Source organism: Candoia aspera, chromosome 6 (assembly GCF_035149785.1).
Source record: "Candoia aspera isolate rCanAsp1 chromosome 6, rCanAsp1.hap2, whole genome shotgun sequence".
In the NCBI taxonomy this organism is placed as follows: Eukaryota; Metazoa; Chordata; class Lepidosauria; order Squamata; family Boidae; genus Candoia; species Candoia aspera.
This window is the reverse complement of record NC_086158.1, coordinates 32,034,914-32,055,872: the sequence shown is the minus strand read 5'-3', so window position 1 is coordinate 32,055,872 and position 20,959 is coordinate 32,034,914. Positions and strand designations below refer to the sequence as shown.

Here is a 20,959-nt window from a genome sequence, read left to right as displayed (position 1 = left end):
TCTGGAGAGATGTATTAGTGTGACAGTTGGTGATCATGGTATCTCCCATGCCCATTAGGGTTTAAAAATGCCAGGAATCATCTTAAACAGTGTACTTGGCATATTGGTTTCCAAATCAGCCTAAGCCTAGTATCCAACCCTATAGTCTGTGGATATTTTTCAAATAGGCATGCGCTACCATCCTATCTCTCCTCCATTCTAATCCTGAAATTTCACTCTGCCTCACCTTGGCTAGGTTGGATGCACTATCCTCTGCAGTTCTGTGGGGACATTATAAAAACACCCCTCTACAGCAGCACATACGCTTATGTGGGTATGGCTCCATGGAGTTCCTCAGTTACATGCTCCTTTGTTGCTCTTTTTACAGGAAGTGTAGGATGACAATCATCTATCCTATTTTAGAGAAATACCCTGACAGAGAGTATGGTGCTTTATTTATTTATTTATTAAATTTGTCCCCGCCCATCTCCTCCCATTGGGGGAATCTGGGCGGTTCATGTGCTTATTTGTCATTTCTTCTATTCAACCAGAACTCTGAGATAAATTCCCAGGTTGCCTAAGTCTGTTCCTCTGTTTGTTCTATTTGTCCCACCTACAACTGAGGATTAGTGTAAATCTTAGTGATTGCCACTATTTCATCCATTATTTTAATATTATTATGTTATTTTATGCCTACCTCTTACTCATATCTATATATTTTAGTGTTCCTACATAAGGTTTCTGGCTTAAAGGCTGTAATAAAGATTTGTATTTTGGGCAGCTGGTGCAAAACAAGGCACTCACATTAACGGGATATTGGGAGGAGGGAGGGACACATCAGTGACATGTGCTTGAAAGTGCTTAGAAAATGAAGATATTTAAATTAAATTGTACTCTGTTAAAAAAAAATAAAAATGTTCAAGAATAGCAAACAAAACCCTTCAATTTCAACAAAAATGTTAGCAAAAAGTTAACACTCCATGAGACATGATTATGATCTACTCTTTCTCTATTTTGATTGCTATTTTTATGCAAAACAGAACATGTGCCAGTTCATGTTTTCCCGCTGTCCACATCATCATTAAAGCTGCTAATGGCTTATGACAAGCCATACTCGTGTATACTGTAAATACCTTCCCAAAGAAATTGTAGGAGTAGCCTTAAGATTTGTTTAAGGCTGAGATATCAAGACAACTACATTGAAAATTAACTGTGCCTGAATTTTCCTTTTTCCTCTTTCCAAAATGATTTATTAATCTTCTGAATTCTGCTCATCACTGTTTCCTTCTAAGTTTGAAAACAGATTGTGATTGGTTTGCAAGCAGTGATTAAATCATGGTTTCCTGCTTAGAATGTAAACCAAGTGATATGTAATTGTGTGCAGTTTGTACAGAATATCTTGCTTTAGGACACAAGGTTGCTTAGATGAGTCCCTCACATATCTATGCATGGCTGAAACAGTAGGTGAGCATTAAATTCTTGTTCTTTAGTGTTTCTCTCAAGGCCTTTAAAATACAGAATAATTTATAAGTTTCAGATGAGCTACCTCTGATAAGTCCCCATTTCTTGCATGAATCTTGGCCATGCTCTCCAGCCAGGTCCTCCGTAATTCAGGTGTACTTGCGTATGAATTTGCCAAGCTGTACTGTAAGTCCACAAGCATCTCAGGGTCCTTCTCATGTTCCTTCATTTGAGCTGTAGCCATTAAAACTGTTCTTATGCGTTTGGTCAAGTCTTTCACTTCTACTGGGAAGTTACTGTTCTTTGGGGAAGAGAAATAAGGACTTTAAATTCACATAATCTCTATTACCATGTTAAATGACATCTATTTGGAATAAATCATACATCTGATAAATACAACTGCTGTATGCATCATAACAATGAAAAAATACTTTCTTTGCTATTTCCTTTCCCTGGCTGTCAATGGTCAAATATAGCTTCTGTCATCTACAGGAATAACTTTCTCTCTACTACTTCTTTCACTGCACATTATCTTTTCTTTTCAGTATTTGTGATGGTAATCAAAGGGCTTGATGATATGTCTGAACTTAGTTGTAATAGGTATTTCTTTAGAATATCAAACTTGGGATAACAAAAGTTGTTATTATTATGGTTTTGATGACAGATGAATTGATAGTTACTGGGTTTTCCAATTATCATATTATAACACATACCCCCATTTGGCAAAACATCTGAGATAGTAATAGATGAAAACATACTTTGGGATTCACCCACCTTTAGACAGGATTCCCAGTGACTTATGGCTGACTGATTCCTAAAGATACTTTAAGTTACTACTGGGGAAATGGCCATTGCCATAAAAAATGCAAATAAATTACTATAAATAAATTACAATAAATAAATAAATAAAAATAAATAAATAAATAAATAAATAAATAAATTACTTTCATCTGCTTGTCTCCATTAGCAAAGTTATTTGTAATTGCCAGAGAATGCTGAAACCGAGAACCTCCAATTCCTGCATCTGCAATCAATTGGCTTACAGCCTTGATGAGCTAAAAGTGATGACAAGAAAAGAGAACATGAAGAGAGATACATCAGGCGGATAAATTTGCTTCTCAGAAGAACCACCAGCAAAATTTATTAGACAGTAACTCAACTGATTCTTGTCTTGATCTCTGTGCTCAAGAAGACAACTAGTAACTTGGTAGCATTGGATGATTTTTAGTAGTTTTCACTTTTTCTCACATTAATTAATTCTTACACTTCTCTTAAGAATAAGTGTAGTATAAGGATAAAATAAATAGTAATAATAATTAAAATCTTTCTATATTAAGTATGAAGAAATTCAAATTTTGGTAAGCTATTTTTTTCAAAAATGAATCAGATAAAATTCTTGCCCATAGGAGTCCCTATACTGTATATGAATGGTTATGAATGAATATGTTCATTCTGCTAAATAGTCTTTCAGAAGGAAGAAAAATGTTTTCTCCTATGAATTGTATTTCCAAACTAACTCTGTATCTTAAGGCTCAGAACCTGGGAACCTTAAAATATTTTTATAGAATATCAAGCTTGGGATAAAAAAGAGACTTGACAACATTATTATTACTGTGGTTTTTATGGTCATTACTGTTAGCATCATCATTCCTGACAGCATCTAACAATCTAAAATAAAATATAAATTAAGAATGGAATAAAACAGACTTGAGAACATGCTGTGATCTGCAAGTATACTTTGCTCCATCTCTGAACTGAATAAATGCAGTAACACTATAAAATTATGAGAAAATTCAGGCAGTAATTGCCCCAAAGTGACACCATAATAACATTTCCTTACCTGCAAATGGGACCTTACTATTGACTTTTGCTTATTAAATTCAAAGTTCTTTCTCATGAAAAAATAAAGTAGAGCAGAAGCTTCCATCTGTGTTGACTGTGATCTGTGATTACAACACTTAAGAATCTCATAGCAAAATGATCCACACAAGTCAGCTTGCCCTTGGAAGAATGCTGATGGAAACTATAAAAACCAAAACAACAACATCAATACATTTCTCATGCAGTTCTCAATAGTAGAAGTTATCAACAATCTTACACAAACTGGCTACATAGCAAGTGAATTCATTCTTGTCTAAGGCATACAGCCTTAAAACCAGAATATATAACTTGGAAGGGACCTTATACAGTAGATGATCTAGTCCAACTGCCTGCTCAGTGCAGAAATCCACTAAACCATCTCTGACAGGTGGCCACCCAGCCCTATTTGAAAACCTCTGGTTAGCGGTTTTATACAGATTATTCCATTGATTAATAGAATGAACAGAGAATAGATCTATCCAGGTTTGCACATGATAGCCTTTTAATTTAATTTAATTTAATTTAATCCCCCCAATCTCCCATTTTACAAGCTAAACAGACCAAACTCCAGTTTCAACAGCTTCTGAAAATACCATCAGAAGACTTAAATACTGAAGTCATGGCTCTTGTCTTTTGCTGCAAGTTATCAGTTCATACTTCTGGCAAAGGTGACCTGTCATGTCTCAACAGCCAACTGAGAAGGATAAAAGAGAGAAAGGGATTCCTACAAATGACAAGCCATATATGGTCTTACCTTACTCACAAACAGTCTCAGAGCAGCAAATACATGCTTGAGAGCTGCTGCAGAATTATTTATTTGTAAAAATAACAGATAAGTATCAAAGACTTTCTTCATCATTGTATTCTGACAGTCTGACTGTTGCAATTGTCTCTGAAAAGTAACAAACACATTTCAGCCTTTTAAATTTAAATTGTTGGGGCCTTTTTTTCTCCCCTTCTTTTTCTTTCTTTCTTTTTTGTCCAGATATGACCAGGCATTTCTAACAGTGCAATATCACTTAAGTTTCTAGAAGTCTCTTAGAATAATTAGACTTTGCATGAGACCATCTTTCTCTCTTCTGTCAAAACTTTATTATTATTTTGAGGATGATGATGATGATGATGATGATGATGAATTAGGATTTCTTTACCCAGAACTACAATCTATTCCCCTAAATTTTACTACTTCGTGGAAAAGCACATATTTTGGAGATAGATCGTCTTAGTTTCAATTCTAAGCAACTCCTAGAAAGGCTGAGAAAGGGTTTTGTTTGCACTTCTGAAAAGCTGTGCTACTTCTTTCCCAGCCTGTATTCTACTGTGACTTAACTCCATAGCATGGGATAGGAATATTAATAACTGCAGTCAAACATGTTTGGAGGATACCAGGCTGGGGATGGACAGTGCCAAGGTAAATGGACCAGTGAAGTGACTCAGTACAAAGCAGTCACTTCACTCCTAAATGAAAATATATATAACTGAAATATGTATAGCAATGCATCTTCCTGTGTCTGGAAAATGAATCAATTATATCTCTCGAAAAACCACTTACCTAGATATGTAAAAGACTGCATTATTGCGTATGCTTAGAAAAACAGAAGAGTAGCCTAGCAAGGAGCAGGACAGTAGAATAGTAGAAGCATGTTGTAATCATCCATGTAATGAAACAGTGTGATATGCACCCCTGTAGCTCAGAATCATTTTGCAAGCCTCATTCATAGACATGTACATATCTGAAACATTTCGCTTATATATTCTGAGATACCTTACTCCCATAAATAAGCTGTGCATCCATAAATAATAGCTTAGCATATATCATAGACATTATGAGTTTCACATAAAAAGTTTGGCACACAGAAAAGTTACCTGATGATGCTGAGTAAAAAGACATAACAGATCAAGTATAGAAAGGCAAACTTCTGTTGCAACGTTGGCTTCAGTATCTACGTAACTCACAAGATCTGTTTCATTAGAAACACCTACAACCAAACAAATGTCACAGAAAAACTGCTTTAAAAAAAGAATAAGACAAAGCCATCTACAAATGACAACAGTCATTGACGAAGTGTCACCTCTCTTAAATATGTTTCTATAGAAAATTAGGCTTTCTTAGCATTGCTACAGGAGAAATGTGGTTTCAATATTTCAATATTTTTCTAAGGGTGTATTTTTAATAAGTTATTTTATAAAATGTGCTCAAATAATTCATAATGTTCTTGTCTCTAGTTGAAATGCACTAAGCATTCTTCACAATAAAAAAATCTTACTTTCAAATAGCAATTTGAGTCCTTTCTGTTTACTTTTTGGGTTAGTTGCGGGGCGGATGGGTATTATTTCACCTCTGTCTCACTTCTTCAAAAATGATCAGTTTAGAGTTATTTGAAAAATAGAACCTTAATTTGAGGAATAAAAGTGGATCATGCAACAATGCAGTCACATAATACAGTTTTACAATTTTTTTATTGTAAGCTTCCTAGAGTCATGTAAAAGTGAGATGGGTGACTATATAAATCAAGCAAATAAATAATAAATATTTGGAAGTGTTTTAGGGCTGAAAAGTCAGGATACAAATAACAGTAATAAATACATGTATCTAAAATCTGTACCAAAATCCAGTACTGAATAAATTATACAGATCAAATATATTAACATATTTATTTTGAAAATAATTATCCTACTTTATGTTTATTTGTCTTCTTCCTTATAACCTTTTTTTTCTATACACATAGATATGATGGTAGGCAAGAAAGGATTATCTGCAAGGGCATATGCCAAAGGACATCTTCCTGGCCCACAACTGCTCAGTTATCACACACAGCAAAAGCAGATGTGCACACATTTATTGGCATTTTTGCTAGTTTAGCAGGGGTAGAGAATCTATATTTAGCACTGACAGTGCAAATCTTTCTGCGTCTTCTAGTTTTCTGTGTACAATCATGAAGCCTGCTGATTGTTCAGATTTGCTGCAAGATTTACATTTCAATGAATTGGTGCACATGATGATTAGTAAATAATAGGATATTAATGAACCACCCTAAGGTTTTATCATTTTATAAAATACATGTTCTCTTAAGTGTTCACAATGATTAATTCTTTTACTAATTCAGTAGAAAGAATTTATGGTAATGATTAAACATAGGGGAACTACATAGGAGTTATTGCTTTTAGGTCTAATTTTCATGCTAAAAATGATAGTGTGAAATTGTCTTAATCACATACAACAGCCAGCCTTCATTATTAATGTTCCATAACAGCTGAACAAGCATAAATGACAAGAACATGGATGAGACCATAAAGAGAATATTTATGCATATGCAAAAGCATAAAATTCAGAAGAATACAAAACAAAGACAGTCTAGGAATACATTACTGCAGTTAATGAGGCCTGGTAAATGTTTTCAACCTGTGGATACATAAAACTGTGAATAATGAGACAACAGAAAACAATGGCTATCAGTACTTCTACAGTATTCCATTGAATACAGAATGTTATTTCATTAAGTATGGCAACAGTCCCTTATGAAACTAAATATTCAGCTACTAGATCTTCCTTTATACTTACTTGCAATGGTGCTATCTATTATCTGCAGGAGTTTAGGATTGGACAAGGCATTTTTGCCATGGATTATTGGTAAAGTTTGGGATCTATGATGCCTGTGAACCTCACTGCTGGAAGCAGAATGGGCCCTGCAAAATGAGAAGACAGTGTCTCAGACATATCCCAAAGGTTTTCTCCAAATCTTTAGATTTGATAGAAATAGAAAACAGGTTTCTGTTTTCTATTTGCTCCACTGCATCATTCCCTGATATGAATATTTCAGAGTAAGTAGGAAGATCAGATTTGAAGCTTATTACACAATATACAGAGAGAATTATACTAAGCCTTGCTAAAATGTGGTAAAAGAAGTTAGACTAAATAAGAAATGTCCACATGTTAGTGGAACAAAGTTCTACCAGTTCAGAGGTACACCCATTAAAAGCCTTGCGGACATACCAAGAGGTCTTTTGTGAGCAGTAGAGGGCTAATTCATGCTGTCCTAGGATAAAAAAAAATTCTGGCACAATTCTAGACTAGACCTAATGGCAATACTGGAATTCTAGTTTGGTATTCTCAGATTCATAGTCATGTACATCTGAAGGCATAAGACAACTATAGAAGTAATTTCTTAAAAGGGTATTAAGCACCATGGAGTCCAGTTGGAGATCTGCTTGTGTATTTCAACATGGACTCAGAAGAAAGACCTATTTCTGTGGAGATTTTGAAGGTCACATTTAAGAAAATTGCCTGGCATGTTACTGAACTTTTGCAAGTAAGAAAATATACAAAATGTTGTATCTTGGCTAAATCAATGTGTCTTTTTATCTACTTCTCCAAATAGAAACAAGTAGACAACTTAACAAAAAATATAATTGTGCCATTAATATTTAACTTCATAGGTTTTTAAAGTAAGCACCTCTCATGCTCTTATTAGATGGATAGGCAATGTTCAGCTTTAACAGTACCAGTTGTGGAATTTTTTTGGCAAGTACTCAATAATTACATGAAAGATTTCAGAAACTCATGCCAATTCAAAATACACTAAGAGGTATTAAGATTCTGTTAACACATACTTTTCTATTCGTATTAAAGTAAACGTAGAACGATTTAAGAGCTTATTCTGGAGATTTTGTACAATGAAGTAATGGTGAGAATTTGACACACTACACTGCAGCTGCTATGTCTTTTTTCCGGTGAGACTTGATACTGGTTATCATATAAAGAAATTACAATACAAAGTCATTATGGAAAACTTCATTCTGGCCCCTTCCCCCCCCCCCCAATGTCTAGCTGTAAAATGAGATTAGTGTTGATTTTGAATTGTAGAGCAAGGGAATGCATTATTTTTCCTCATACTGCTTTGAATGGATCCATATGCCATGGCACAAGAAGATTATATTGGAAATTGTTTTTACATTAGATGTCACTGAATGAACTAGTTTTCTAAGAACCAAGTATTACAGCATAAACACAGCTGAATCAAAAAGGTCAGCACTTTCTTCAACACATCAATTCAATTAAAAAAAACAAACTCCAACATATGACTTTTACTCTTGATTTTGGACACTTCCCAGGGTGATGGCAGAAAATTCATGACCAGATTTTCCTTTTAAAGTATGTTGCTTGGAAAGCCTGATTTTGAAAATAAAGTAAAAATAAAACCAGCTACAGGAAGCTTTGGGTATTCTTATAATAGTGATGCTGGATGATTGGGGAAGATATTCTGTCCCTCTTTGCCATTTATGCTGACAAAATTGACTCTGAAATGATTTTTATCCAGAAATATTTAATATCTTTCTACATAGTTTGCTGTGCATTCAGATCTTGGAGCTGTTTAAAATAAAAAAATCTGAAAAGTATTTAGTATCCACTGAAGTCATGGACTATATGCTCCATGAAATCTCGGTCAATTCTGCTGCCAATTCTTGTGCTACAATTTTTCACATTTGGGAGAGAAAGTAAAAATCACTTTAATAATATTAATATTAAAAATATCAATATCACTATCATCTACCTGCTGCTGAATCCTTCCAGATTCTCGATGGCTTACAACAATGGAATACACACTTAGCCCCTGAAAGGCCATGATGGCTATTTTGCATTAACCCTTCTCATCCTTTGTTAAACCTTACCACTGTGGCAGAAGCCCAGATGTTTGACAGGATGAACTTGACCCTTTCAAAGTTCCATTATTCCGGGTGGTCTGAGCAAACTTAAATGCAGCAGCAATTTTCCTGATGTAAGGGAATAAAATTTAAAATTGCACTATAACATCATTTATTATGATTATTCTCAAAAAAAATCTTCCTGAATATTATAGGGATTGGCTTTTACTTCTCCACAATCATGACTACTGTACAGTGCTCTATAAGTTACATTTTTCTATGAAAAATCCCAAACCAACTGATATACTTTCTATGTGTTTTTTTCTTTTTACTAGTGTAAATCTAACAGACAGAGAAATCATTACTATTGCTTTTAATGAAATACAAACCTTCTTCAGCAAAAAAGAAGATTCTAAGATTTCCAAATGCATTCCATATTATTTATCTCATTATACTAAACTTCCATTAATGTCAGTTATGTTTTAGACTTGCAGCCTGTGCTTATGCAAATGTTTATGGATACTTAATGAAGGTTCTTCACAGAAAGATGAGTATATACTTTGGAACTTTATGATCTAGAATTCATTGAAATTCATACTCATGCTTATCTAGGTTCAACACAGACATACTAATGTTTCCTGCAGTTGCATAATAAATTTCACTTGTCCTTCAAATATCTTGCTACTTGTTTTATGAATAAAACTTATTACCTTACTATATTTCGTTTTCCTAGGTATCTGAAATTCTGAAGACAAACCCTAAAAGATTAAAAAAAAGGAACAATCTAAAACAGTTTTCCTTCACAGAGTTACTTCACTTCTCTTGCAAAACATCACAGCTAGAGTTTGGTAAAATCCTGATGAGAATACTATAAACATTCAGTTAAACAACTGCAATCATGCTAGTTTCATGCAGGAACTGTCCTCTCCACTGTCTTGCCGCAAAAACCAAACTTCACAAATCACATTTAGCATACAGATATTTGCTATATGTTTGTTTAAATATGTTATCAAAAGTTTGTAGATTTCTCAAGCAATGAAGGGAAATGCCTTCCCAAACTCCAGTTGTGCATTTTGTTAATTTGTGCCCATACAATAAGGAAAGCAATTGCCATGAAAGCTTCTGTTCATTGCCAAAAGTAGCCCTCTTGGCTACTATCTGAAATGCACTAGAGTGAAATTCTTACTCATTTTCTGCACTTTCATTTTCACATAAGGCACTTCTGTGACTCAAAGCTTCAATTTTCTGAGCAGAGAAATACCAACTGTTCATGTTTATGTAGTACTTTCATTGTTCCAATGACATTAGAAAGTGACTTCCATTCTTTTCAATAGGAGAGTATATGACAGTTGGGAAAACTTATACAACCTAATTCTGTATTGCCTATGGAAACAGTTAGATGTCCCACACTGGACAGGATGGTGAAAAACTTCTGATTCAATGTAGATCTACTGGTGGAAAGCAGAAAAGGCCATTTTTATCTATTCATTCTCTTAATTCACTTGGCTATTACTCCTTGTCTACATGACCTTCTACAAGCAATGCAACTGTATTCTCCCTGTCCTTACAAGACTAAGGATTCCTAGTTGTTTTATAAAGAGGCAAAAGAGCATGGCAACATTTTGTTTCACATATAGTTAGCTGGTGCTGTGTATGATAACAATAATATGGCAAAGCTGTGCTAAGAGAAGAAACTGACAAAGAAGATATGCTTGTCTACCAGAAGTAAACATAGTTGAACAGAATTCACGTCCAGGTTGACCATATACATTTTTGTCATTTAAGCGATATCAGACCAGCCTTCTCCAACTCCAATTACTGTATATCTGCACTCCACTGTAGTGATAATTCTAGTAGGGCTAACTGTAACAGCAATGTAACTTGATGGCTGGTGTAATGAGAATTGTAGCCCCAAATGTCTAGAAGGTACTAGCTTAGCAAAACAGAAATAGGCAATCCAGAATCTGTTATAGTACAGTGATCAACAACATGGTAGTTGTTGGCACTGGGGCATCCATGATATCCATAGTTAGAGTTTGGAGTCTCCCATTATACACACACATCTGCATATGCATGCACACATACAACATCCATCCATCCATCCATCCATCCATCCACCTTCAACTCCCAAGACTGGTCAATAAAAGCTTGCAAGACTCGGGGTGAGACTGTCAAAATCTTCTCAGATTTGATGACTACACGAAACTGGATGCTTTAAAAATAAAATGGAATGGGGAAACAGAAGCATTGGCACCATTATATAAAATCTTGGCATTATCTGACTATGACAAGAGGAGCAAAAAACTTTCACTGAAGTCACAATAGAGTGAGGACAAGGAATCTTACCCATGATAGTTCTAGACTGTACATTGTAATTTTTTTCTTTTATTCATTGCTAACCAAGTAAATAAAAAATCATTAACATTTCACAATTTAAATCCACATGATATCAAAATTCATGGAAGATAGGAGACACTGCCCAGGCTGCATATCTTTATGTGAGATATGCATCTCTTTGGAAAGACTTATAAAAACTATGGGGATTGAAATTTATAAATACTCTTCAGCACAAAGTTTGCCTCTTTGCAGTTGTTTCTTTCTGTTTTAATTAATACCAATTACAGCCTTGGAAGAACAAACCTCAGAGTGAGCTTACTCTAAAATGCTGAAAAAATCTGTTATCTCTGTAAATGGTGCTCTCTGCCAGTAGGAGATCAATGCATCTAGAAAGAGACAACAAAACATACAAATGTATTATTTATTCCCTTGCATCAAGTTTTCTATCAGAACTCATTCTGCCAAAGCCTATCATAATGGCTATTGCCACATTTCCCGAGTGATATTTTCTACCAGCATTATTCAGAAAGGTGGTGTTCCACACACTAGATTTTATATTAAGCCCAGTCTCCCATTGTATTTGGGTTTCATAATTTATCATCTGCTTATAATAGAAAAGAAACTTGAATGATTTTTAATTTAAGAGGAGATTTTATGACAGAATGTCAGGAAATATAGTCTGTTATAGAAAAGATATCTCAGTCCTAGGAAAGTAGAAAGTGTGAGAAAAAAACATGCTCAAAACAACTTGATTGTGTTAGGTGTATATTGAGGTAGAGAAGGATTGTGACAGGCTTTTAAGATTCTATTACAATAACCTAACCATATGAATATCTTCTTAGAGACCCCGTTCCCTGAACTTCCTGACACATCATCTCAATTTTTATACTTCGTTGAGTTTTATTTCAAAAGCTCTTTGCAGGCAATTAACTTCGACTTGTCTGAAGAGTAACACTTTTTTTTTACACACGTATTGTGTAGAAGGACGAATAAGAGAGAGAACAGACAGAAATAAAAAGAAGAAGTAGCACAACAAGAGAGAAGAAAATGGCTTTGCCGACTGCCCACACTGGCTCTGCACACTTCTGCTTTAAGCCCACTCACTGTTGTCTTGTAGAACTAGCAGCTAAGAGATTTCTCCCAAGAGAATATGATCCTCAGCAGGAAAGTAAGAAAGCAGGCACAGATACATTTCACTGTTCTCTTACCTTCTGAAATTGTTTTCATAATATGAAGAAAACATATTAAGAGACTTCTTGTTTCTGCTTGATCTAATTTGTCAAAACGAAGAGCTGACCCAATCAGAGATAATGGCCTCACAATCTGTTGTGGCAAAATACAGAGAATCTTGATCAATCAGTCATACTTCCAAAATCTATTTCTGTCTGTTCACTTTAGGACTTTGCAGTGCTTTGGCACATGCATTGGGTGCATGTAGCATCTTTTGAACCAGAGGGAGATGCAGCTGCATTAAGGAGTTGCCAACAAGTGCTACATGAATGCCTCCATGTGCTCTAAAGCAGCTTTCCCCATTAAAAACTGAAAGATTATGCTGCCCTAGTTCGTATAACTGCATACCTTCTCACAGGCTTCATTTGTCTCACTGTTCTTTTCGTTGGTACTTGGGTTAGAGTCAAGACTTCCTAGGGAACCTCTGGAGTCAGCATGGTTTGCTGCAGAAATAACTACTGATGAAAAAGCTGGAAACAAAAGCCACAACGGACGTGCTAAAATGATGTTTATGGACATGACCGTTAAGCAGAATGAAAAACCAAAGTACAGTATGTAACATTGACTTGACACTGTTAAGAACATTTAAAGCTCAGTTAATGAAGATGTTGAATAGCTATGATCCTGAGTGCATGAAACAGAATAGAGAAATAATGACAAATGCAATGATACATATTTTGCTATAGATGGTTTTAGACATATTCTCAGACATGATGGACCAAAAGCCATAGAAGTAGAAACATTTATTGACTGCAATTAGTATTACATCTTGAAATACATATATGCAATATACAGTATTTGTATTCTATAAATTAGGTTAGATTTTACAAACCCATGCTCCCTCACACGCACATGCACACACACACATCTAAAATACTGATATACCACCTTTTATTAGAAAGGCAACTAATAATAGGACAACAAAACATAACAATAAAATCAAATTATAAAAATGCCATAGGAAAGGTATATAGATGAGTGATTGCTCTGTTAGTTCAAGGGGGACTGCTTTTGTTTTCTTTTCTGGTTATAACATTAAAAAAAAATGTATTCCAGTAACAGATATGATAATTCAACAGCCATGGACATCTCAAGGGTTTAGAGGATTTTGGATCTTGTGGAGCCAAGCTCAATATGTCTCCCATACTTTCCTCCAAAAAGACACTGTTTCAGACCACACTCATGCAAGAAACACTAGAAGATAATTTAAATGTAAGAAATTGGCATTAATGAAACTTGCAATAGAGCAGAACAGATAGTATTTTTATGTAAATGCTTTCATACCTGCAATTGAATTAAGAACATCTTTGGAGAAAGAGGTATCCATTGAATTTGCATGTTTCATTGTTGTCTGACTCTGAAATCCTCCAGCAGTGCTCAAATCATCCCTAGATCCCTGGATTTCAATAAGAGCCAGAGAACAAATTTAAGTATTATATCATTTTTCAAAATCTGTCACTTATGTTGGTAGTTTTATAATTGTATAACTACCGCTTTGACATTAGGATAAAACCACCAGTTTTTGCCTTCTGCTGATTAATGAGAAGGAGAGTTTATCATCATCATCACCACCACCACCACCACAACCACCACCACCACCATCACATTAATCTACTGATGCTAATATTTATAAATATTATAATTTTTATAATTTTTCCAATGTGATCAAGTTAGTTTAAGAAAATCTTCCTCCCTCTATGTCTTCACAGAAGTCTAAACTAACCTAAAAGTAGTAATCTTAACAGAGCAGGTAAGGGAAGGCAGACTTTTAGTGAACCAGTAAGGGAGACTATTTCTGTTGCAAATGGGAGGCTGATGCTGAAACTGACCATCTTGTGGCCACCTAGTAAGCTTATAAGTGATAGGAAGTTCAAACTGGGTTCTCCGTGTCCCATAATTACTAACTGAAATGGATTTATTTTAGGCATGCCTTTAGTCTGAATCCATCCATATTGTCCTTCACAGACAATATGTCCAGCAGTGTAGTTCATTTAAGTGACTTTAAACTAATATGCTCCTGTCATATTCTAATTACCGATAACTTAACCTGAACTAATCTATCATAAGAAGGATTAAAAATGCTAGCAGTATGGTTTTATGAAAAATTAAATTACCACAGCACATTAGTAGAACCCACCTGATTGGATGTATTTATGTTGAATAGAAACATATCTTTCAGATATATCCTTGGCATATTGTCCAAAAGCATCCCATAAAGAGGCATATACAAGTTTGCTATTTTTGCCTGCTTCTCCTGCAGAAAAAGACATTCAAAGAAGATGGCTCATTGCAGACAACTGAATGGTCTAGTCGTACAAGGCAAAAAGTTAAACATTCATACCGGATCTCTATATCGATCATCAAATGAATGTTTTGCCATGAGATTTTTCAGCACAGCCAAGGCCATGTGTCTGATATCCTGGTCTTCTTGGAGTGCAAACCCAACCTCTCGAAGAAGTAATCCGATTAAAAAATGCTTCCGGCAAAATTCATTTGTCACAATATACTCTGGAACATCTGGATGAAGAGAGGCAAGAGATTTGTATGTTTAAAATTTGCCATATACATGTTTTACCAAGTTATATTAAGAAGAGGCTTATACAATTAATTGACATTCATATGATTCAATTAACAAACGTTAGAAAAGATAATTACACTCTTGTAGAATTTGTTTTAACTGATAAGTCTGCCAATGTTGCAGTTAGAGTTACAAATTAATACTAATTTCCATTAATCTACCCCTGATGTATGGTAATATTCTCTTTAGTACTTGGCAGGATGAGGTAGATGTTGGAATTACTGTTGAGTGAGAAAGTATAGCTCACCAAAATTTAGCTGTCTAGAAATAACAACAACAACATTTTACTATATTATTCAAGCATCCAAAGTAATTCTAATTCAAACTTGGGTTCAAGGCAGAATAGTAGGTAATTTTTAAAATGCTAGAAATGGAATTTGATAATGCCACATTTAATTACTAAGACTGCAAACTGTACTTGGACTTACCTGATGCATGAAACTGCTGCGTTGTTTCTGATGGTGTGATTGGATCTTGAATGGTTCGATAGAAATATATGGAAAGGGGAAGAAAAGAACATGTTCATACACTTAGATCAATGGCATTCGTAACTGTAAAGGTATAATTTACTGGTGTCATATTTGTCCGTCCAGACTTCCTGAAACATACTGATTAGAAATAGTGTTTTTAGATCAGCTTTTTGAGATCAACTCCAGTCATTCTGGATGCTGGGCTTTTTTAAAGGATGGGATTATTTTATGTTTCTATGGATTTTGCACAGAGGTCTGTGTGAAACTGCTGGTGTAAAAGCATGGTAGACAAGGCAAACAAACATTTAAGACTTAACACGTCCAATGAAATAACCCTTTCCTGTTAATCTTTGTAGGAACAAATGATATTGCAGAGAACAACTACAAGCATATCACTGTGGACTTTGAAGATCTAGGAAGGAAACTCAAGCCAGGGGGAGGATTCATGTCAGTTCATGCACTCTTCCAGGCCATGGAAGGTGATTGGAAAGTGAAAGAAGCATATTGTAAGTGAATACTTACAAATACAAATATAAATGGTGACAATGGAAGACCATTTCTAACCATATTCTGAATTAACTGAATTGTTAACTGAACAGTTAACTGAGGCATGGAATCAGCCGCATCTCAAAGAACTAGTAAAAATGTGTTTAGCCAAAGCATGGCAGATTTAATCTGGAGGGCTTTAAACTGAATCTTACAGGGACTGGGGGGAAAAATGAAAGAAGAACCATAGATAAACACTTGTGCAGTGTACAAGAAATTGAGAGTATTGTATTTGGGCAAAATAAACCAAGAATGAAAAATCAGAAAGGACATTGGCTCTTAAAGTTCACACTCTTCCTTGTCTTTACATTCTGCTCAAATGACAGAAAATAAACAAAGTCAGCCTGAAATCTTAGTACAGAGGACCAAAAGTGACTAACAGGAAGAATGAAGACCAGATGAGATAACTTCCATAACTGAAAAACAGCTGCCATGCTGAAGAAAACATTTGGGTTAAACATGTGGAAAATCAAATAAAATCAATGTTGTTGCTGGAGTCTATTATTGCTCACCCAGTCAAGAGGAAGAGGAAGATGCTTCTTAGAAACAAATTGCAAATATTTTTAAGAGGCCTAACGTAAGAGAGGTGGGGACTTTATTTATTACAAGCATTTGCATGCCACAAATCTTGGTGGTTTACACCATAAACAAAAGCAAAATATAAAGCAGCTGAAATAAAGTAACTAGTTCCTCAAATAGCAGCCCAGCTCACCATTACCCCCCACCCAAATGAAATAGTTTTGATGGATTTGCAGAAGGGTAATGAGAAGGAGACCAGGCATTCCAAACGACTGCATCTGCCACAGAGAAAGCCTTCCTCTTTTAGGCCTAAGCCCCTCTCATCTCATGCACGACTGGGCCGTTAAGTAGTGCTTCTCTCCAACTGTTGGAAGACAGGCATAATAATTACAAGAAATTGCTATCTTGCTGACAATTTTATTTTTCAAAGGGTGGAGTTTGGTGCCAGAGAGTCATCTCTGACTTTTTCCTAACCAATACAGACAATTTTGCTGAGGAAATGGAAGTATCAAATATAATACTACCATTCTTGATTTTAGGAAATCTAAAGCTACAAATAGATGAACACATATCTTGGATTTTTTTAAAAAAATGCATTATAGTAAACTCACAGTAATGGTAAATAGGATTTCTTGGCAGGAAAAACTAGTGGAAAAAGGAATTCAAGAACAGTTGGAATTCTAAAAGAGAAGGTAATAAAAGCACAAGTGCAAATAACTGCCCGGAGTCCCCCCGTGAGGGGGAGATGGGCAGTGAATAAATTTATAAGTAAATAAATATAAAATGAATAAATAGTACCAATGAAGGGGGAAAAAAGACAGCAGAAAAAAAATGGTGTGGCTACACAAAAAGCTTAACGATGATCAGCAAAAAAGATGTAAGATGGAAGTGGAAAAGTTTCAAGCTATACACAGGTATAGCTTGAAACTTTAGAGATGGTATAAGAAAGACTAAAGCTAAGAATGAGTATTCTTATATATAAATATAAATATAAATAAAAGAAAGGTAAATAAAGTATTGAAAGAAGGGGAAAAAAGGGTTAATTTAGATATATTCAAAATAAAAGCAAAAAAAAAAATAGTTATAGTTTGGCAGTTACCAAAATTTACCATAGTTATGTCAAGAGCTAATTGTAACTCACTGGTTGATTTGGTAACTTCCTTAGTAGATTATAAAAATACACTTGACAGAGTAATCCACAACATGCTGACTAGCAAGCTAGTTAAGTGTGGGATGGAAGGTCCAACAGCTATGGTAGGTGGATATGTACCTTTTTCAAAAACTGTATTCAGAATTGTACTTAAATATTTAAAATTGTATGTAATTTGATTTGCTTTATAATAAATATTATATAAAACCACAAGTGCTTACCTGGAATGTTTGCAGATTTCAATGGTAGGCAGAGAGGAATGAAGTGTTCATAGTTACATACTTCTTGAAGAAAATCAAATTTATACTGGAACAAAATCTGTAAGTTTATATTATTGGGTGATTATTGGATTAATGATTTCTCTTCATTAATTGCAGGCATGTACATTCATTAATCTGTCTGCAGAACTGCATGAAATAATAGTTATGCAGATTAATGAATGTACATGTGTTTTCATATATGTATGAAAGTATTCTTTTCAGGTAGAAGCAAAAATTTATTTCTTTAAAAAAAATGAGAAAGTTGATTGTAGCAGTACTAAACTAATAGAGGGAAAGGGAATCTGCTGGATTAATAGTTGCTTAGATTTGTTTTAATAAGAAACAAATGCATTTCCCTGCCGGAGAACAAAATGAGCAAGCACATACCACTTCCTACTAAGAGATCCTTGTCTTCATTAGGAAACATATGATTTGATAGACTGACTTTTTATTTTTTGTAAGGGGATAACTAGACTTAGCCAAAATCAGCTGCACATTGTGGGGAAGCACCGTATCACAAAGTTTTTTCCTGTTAATTGCTTCGTAAAATGGTCAGAAAAACTTTTATCCTGAACAACAAAAGGAAGCAAATATGCTGAGAAGAGCAATTCTCCTTTTTTTCCTGATTCTGATAATTTTACTTACCTTGTCCTCACCCGGTCCAAGCATGCTTATATAGTTATTGATTAGTTTAAATACAAATCCACGATCCATGAATGTGAAACATTGCTAAGAGAAATAAAATTGAAATGATTATAATTATTTACCTAAGAAAAGATTTTTAACAACAGAAAATAGTTAATAAAGAATCATTGTCATCCAGGCAAACATTAAACTGGCAGTAAATCTTGAAGATCAAATGTTAAAGTCAACTATTCAACTCAATAGCTTTCTGATTAACCTAAATACCAATGTGTGTAAATTGGCAGTATGAGATTAAGAGATTTTGCATTGTTTTAAATAAATAGCCGGTGTAAAATGGGGCCATTAGAAAATTCACTGAAGAATTGAGTCAAAATACATAAATATGTTCAAATGAGACAGATCTTATAGCTATCAGGAAAAGCTGAATTTGGTGAATTTTTGGCTATTAAAGGCATTGTGCCCTTCTGCCAATCTGAAAATGGAATGGCAATCCTTTATTAAAGGATCTTAACAACTTCCTAGGTTTTAATAAAGAGTGACTGCTATATCTTCTTTTTGGTGAAGAAGCATTCAAACATTTCTTACTTTACACTTCGTTTACATAGAAGAATCATGTCCTAAGCAGTGTTGCATGTTATGCTAACGGCATGGAGAAATAGTTACTACGAAAATGATTGCAGTGACTGTGGATCCTGCAGCATACAAATAAGGTGATGGCTATTTACACTAAATACACGTTACCTTCAGAAACCTGCCAGTGCTGTGGCTTGCATTCTTTGTCTCTTCAAAAGCATCAATGTGTTTCCAAACAACATGATCTGCTATGTTCATTGTAAGTTTATCTAGTTCAATTTTGTATGATTCTGGAAACCTCTCAGTGCGAGGAATCTGGTGAGAGAGCAGGTGGCTTCTTCAAAATAAGAAACTGACTCAGACAGCACTCGGTATTCCAAAATGTTTCCTCCCCCTCTCCGCATAAAGAAATTAGAGGAATTGATGGAATTGCTCATGAATAAGTGATAAGAGACATCACTCTGATGAACAGTTTAATGATGGCATTTATTTATTCAGAAAATGCTTAACACTCACCCCCTTAATGGCACTGGGTTGCTTACAGTGAAAATATGCAACTAAGCCCCACAGCTAAAACATTTTAATTAAAAGGCCTGGGAAAATAAATATGTTTTGAAATGTGTCTTAATATATAGCTAGGAGAGTACTTATTTCAAGTCCAGTAGCAATTTCTTCCATAAGATGGGCTCCATCATGGAGAAAGCCAAATAGGTTGTTGAAATGATTAATTGATGACCTAAAGTGCAGCACAGACTATGTGAAAGTAGGCAGTCCTAAAAGTAGTTTGGTCTAAGTTTTATTTTGAGATCTGCAGAACAGATTTCTTGTCTGATCAATTGCATTGATGTAGCTGCAGAAGCACTCATTAATAGTCACCAGAAGACCAGAAGGCTATTATGTCAATTTACATAGGAACACATAAATCTGGTAGCCCTAGTATTATCTAGTCTATCTTGCAATAGATTTGCAGGATCTCAGGAGGAGGTGTTCCATATTTCTCATCCTTGAAACAAATAATAACAATAATATAGTAATAATCTAAATAAAGCAGGTCCACACTCCTTCCAGATACTTTACCATCTGTCCCCAGTTACCAAGAAGAATAACATAGGCTAGTTTATGCATGATTCAAAGCAAACACAAAAATCAAATGAGAATGAAAAAGACCTTTTGCTGTAGATATCTTCTACATATCAAAATAATAAGCAAAACTTTGTAGGGAGTCTTCTACATTTGATTTGTGAAATAGCTTTATATAGCCATACTGAAATCTCAGGCAGAGGTTTTCTTACCTGAAATGTCAAAGCTCGTAGAGTTGCACAACCTTTCCTTGGGCTAAGGGATATTATTGATCTTAGAGAGGCATTCCAGGAGCTGTACCTCAAAAAGTGAGTGGGGCCAAACAAAAAAGTGGGTTTGGCCAGGCCAAACACTTATATTTCCATGAATTCAAATTCAAATTTAAATGTATCTACATGTTGCAGCTTTTCTTTCAGAACTGCACTATAGATCTATATCCTTTCACTAGGTCAATCAATAATTTCACAGAAAACCAAGAAGGGTAACTTGGCAGCCATCATATATACTGAAGATGAAGTTGTAAACCCTAACCCGTGAGGAAAATCAAGTACTTAAGAATATAGCTTTGTAATGCATTTTTTAAAATAAAAAGGATTTGGAAAAGAGGCCAAAAATATCCTCCACACAT

The 20,959-nt window shown here is 34.8% G+C and overlaps 1 protein-coding gene across 2 annotated transcripts in view; it reads right to left on the bottom strand.

Annotated features, from left to right (window-relative positions):
- The window catches only part of DOCK10 (dedicator of cytokinesis 10), a 154,127-nt gene that overhangs the window by 19,387 nt on the left and 113,781 nt on the right, over nt 1–20,959 (bottom strand). For both annotated transcript variants that reach the window (XM_063306683.1, XM_063306684.1), the window contains exons 28-45: nt 19,420–19,566; nt 18,679–18,762; nt 17,995–18,091; nt 15,517–15,561; nt 14,852–15,027; nt 14,648–14,764; nt 13,795–13,906; nt 12,859–12,980; nt 12,489–12,603; nt 11,600–11,666; nt 9,654–9,701; nt 8,971–9,072; nt 6,863–6,987; nt 5,167–5,279; nt 4,055–4,192; nt 3,281–3,463; nt 2,385–2,495; nt 1,526–1,741 (exon numbers count right to left, since the gene is read on the bottom strand). In XM_063306683.1, coding sequence (XP_063162753.1) covers nt 1,526–1,741; nt 2,385–2,495; nt 3,281–3,463; nt 4,055–4,192; nt 5,167–5,279; nt 6,863–6,987; nt 8,971–9,072; nt 9,654–9,701; nt 11,600–11,666; nt 12,489–12,603; nt 12,859–12,980; nt 13,795–13,906; nt 14,648–14,764; nt 14,852–15,027; nt 15,517–15,561; nt 17,995–18,091; nt 18,679–18,762; nt 19,420–19,566 — 2,118 coding nt within the window. The remainder of the gene's footprint in view (nt 1–1,525; nt 1,742–2,384; nt 2,496–3,280; nt 3,464–4,054; nt 4,193–5,166; nt 5,280–6,862; nt 6,988–8,970; nt 9,073–9,653; nt 9,702–11,599; nt 11,667–12,488; nt 12,604–12,858; nt 12,981–13,794; nt 13,907–14,647; nt 14,765–14,851; nt 15,028–15,516; nt 15,562–17,994; nt 18,092–18,678; nt 18,763–19,419; nt 19,567–20,959) is intronic.